The sequence below is a fragment of the Sinocyclocheilus anshuiensis genome, unplaced genomic scaffold (genome assembly GCF_001515605.1).
Source record: "Sinocyclocheilus anshuiensis isolate Anshui unplaced genomic scaffold, SAMN03320099.WGS_v1.1 scaffold186, whole genome shotgun sequence".
NCBI lineage: Eukaryota > Metazoa > Chordata > Actinopteri > Cypriniformes > Cyprinidae > Sinocyclocheilus > Sinocyclocheilus anshuiensis.
Window position 1 is genome coordinate 1,091,581 of NW_015542355.1, and position 3,240 is coordinate 1,094,820.

Here is a 3,240-nt window from a genome sequence, read left to right on the forward strand (position 1 = left end):
TATGGACAACGAACACCGGTGCATTTTATTGATGGCATTTTGAATGCACAGAGATACCGTGACGAGATCCTGAGGCCTATTGTTGTGCCATTCATCCACGACCATGACCTCATGTTGCAGCATGATAATGCACGGCCCCATGTTGCAAGGATCTGTACACAATTCCTGGAAGCTGAAAACATCCCAGTTCTTGCATGGCCAGCATACTCACCGGACATGTCACCCATTGAGCATGTTTGGGATGCTCTGGATCGGCGTATACGACAGCGTGTTCCAGTTCCTGCCAATATCCAGCAACTTCGCACAGCCATTGAAGAGGAGTGGACCAACATTCCACAGGCCACAATCAACAACCTGAACTCTATGCGAAGGAGATGTGTTGCACTGCGTGAGGCAAATGGTGGTCACACCAGATACTGACTGGTTTTCGGACCCCCCAATACAGTAAAACTGCACATTTTAGAGTGGCCTTTTATTGTGGCCAGCCTAAGGCACACCTGTGCAATAATCATGCTGTCTAATCAGCATCTTGATATGCCACACCTGTGAGGTGGATGGATTATCTCGGCAAAGGAGAAGTGCTCACTAACACAGATTTAGACAGATTTGTGAACAATATTTGAGAGAAATAGGCCTTTTGTGTACATAGAAAAAGTCTTAGATCTTTGAATTCAGCTCATGACAAATGGGGGCAAAAACAAAAGTGTTGCGTTTATAATTTTGTTCAGTGTATAATACTTACTAAAATACTTAAATCATATATAATACATATAATACATTAATTTAGTTTTTTATTGGACATTATATTTGCAATCTATTATTTTTTACAAAATCCTGAAGATCAAAGCACACACTAAGCAACACTGGTTACAATAAAAATATAGATATTTGTAAGTACTTTCAACTTTCAACTCAATTATACAGCCATTTTGGTTGTTTCTACATGATATTAAAATAAATAAAAAAGTGTAGAAGTCAGAGCTTTCAAAGCAAAATAACAACTAGTAATTTTGAGTTTCAACAAAAACATGAACAGTTTCGCAGTTGGAAAACTCAAAACTATGCTAATTCCAACATGACATGAACAAGAATGAACTCATGTTATAGATTCCTTCTGTCTGACAGTGAAGCCTACAATGTTTCTACAAAGCTGTACTAATAATATTTCCATTTCACTCACACGTTGAATCATCTTCCATCAGCTGTCAGGTGAAATCATTCACAGCAAGTGTGCTGCTATAAACATCTATTAAGTGTGTGGAATATTCTTAATGCGTGCATGTTCCCAAGCCCACAGTCATGTTTTATGAAGCAAGATGTGCCCATAACCAGATGGAATTATGTTAATTGCATCTGGCAGCTATAAAGAAATGGCTGTTGCCATAGCACTTCACTCCTGTAATCAGCAAAATGCAAGGCCAGCATGGGTGTGTGGGTTCGGGCTAATACAATTCAGACTCAGCTGAGTGTATGTGAGAAAGATGCTATAGTCAGAGAGAAGAATATAATAGAATTATTGTCAAATCCGTCAGATGTGCTGCTGTGTGGACGTGTATGTGTGTGTGTGTGTGTGTGTGTGTGTTTGAGAGAGAGTTACTGAGCTAAGCAGCATTTGTGCATCTGCACAGTTGTTGTAACTCACCGTGGACCTGAAGTGTTCCGGATGCTTCGGCTTTGCCCACGCTGTTCTCCGATAAACAGATGTACGAGCCCTCATCTTCAGCCTTCACCTGAGTAAGACGCAGGCTGTTTTCAGCACGGATCTCAAACCTGCCAGGAAACACACACATACACACACAACAAGTTATTGTCTAGTTTTTGCCTATAAACTGAGTCCCACTGTTCTCCGTCAGCTGTATCAGCAAAGTTTCGCTATATTGGATTTTAGTGCTGTAACGCTTCAGTGTGATTAACATCTGCTGCTAACGGTGTTCAATAAGATTTTAACTTTTATATACATATATTTAACTTTTATATACGTATACTATTTCCCAAATTAATTAATAAAAATATGAAATAAAAATATATTAAGTAATGATTTGCTATATATATATATATATATATATATAATATTTTAAATCAAAATGTAATTATTTTATTTAAAATTATATTTAATACATTAAAATTATTATTAAAACTGTACTATCGTTATTTTAAATGCAGAATTTATATTTATTATTTTATTATTTTATTATGTGTTGAAATAATAATAATAATAATAATACATTTATAATAAATTCAATATATTAAGTAATAATGATATATATATATATATACAATATTAAACATTTTAATTGAATTCTTTTATCAAATTATATTTATATAATATTTATATAATACATTAAAATTATTATTATTAGTAGTATTATTACTAGCATTATGCATATATTCAATATAAAATAATTCGTAATTGTTTTTTTTTGTTAATTAATTAATTTTTGTCTTTTATCACATTGCTGAAGCCACCATTTTATTGCTTGTGATTGAGTCTCACCTTCCCCGAGGCAGTTCTCCTTCCTCTTTCCTCCAGATGGGCCGCTCTACCGGAGAAAGAATTCCCAGAGACATCAATGTTAGAGAGATAGAGAGAAAATGAAAGATACTGCATAAAGTAGAATTACAAACCTACCAAACACTACAAGCTCAGCAGGGTCACTGTCCTTCTCTCCAACCATATTAGTGCCGACACACACATACATTCCTGCATCGCTCTTCCTTGTGTTTGAGATCATCAGCTTTCCTCCACGGATCTGTAAGGGAAAAGCACACCAAGATCTGTCAGGGGTACGCATTTATAAAACATCTAAGAGAAAAAGACACTAAAAACTGAGTTGGTCCCCATAGGAAGCCAAACATGCTGTGATGTTTTATGAACATGGTTTCTGGGCTCTGGAAAAACGTAAACACTAAAGCAAAAGCCAGTTTGGTTGTTTATGAAACACTTGACACAGAGACGATGGCCAAACTGATACATTTAGTAAAAGTGCTTTAATAGCCCATTTATTCGAGTGGCTGATAAGAGAGTCATAGAACGGACAAAAAGAAAGAGAGACACACAAACAAAGGGATAGTGTTGTAATGTTGATATGACAGATATATGTACATATATATATATATATATATATATATACAGTATCTCACAGACGTGAGTACACCCCTCACATTTTTGTAAATATTTTATTATATCTTTTCATGTGACAACACTGAAGAAATTACACTTTGCTACAATGTAAAGTAGTG

General features: G+C 35.4%; 1 protein-coding gene across 1 annotated transcript in view; it reads right to left on the reverse strand.

Moving 5' to 3' along the window:
* The window catches only part of LOC107691689 (roundabout homolog 2-like), an 89,961-nt gene that overhangs the window by 46,697 nt on the left and 40,024 nt on the right, over nt 1-3,240 (reverse strand). The window contains exons 4-6 of the mRNA XM_016490469.1: nt 2,630-2,750; nt 2,495-2,540; nt 1,643-1,770 (exon numbers count right to left, since the gene is read on the reverse strand). Coding sequence (XP_016345955.1) covers nt 1,643-1,770; nt 2,495-2,540; nt 2,630-2,750 — 295 coding nt within the window. The remainder of the gene's footprint in view (nt 1-1,642; nt 1,771-2,494; nt 2,541-2,629; nt 2,751-3,240) is intronic.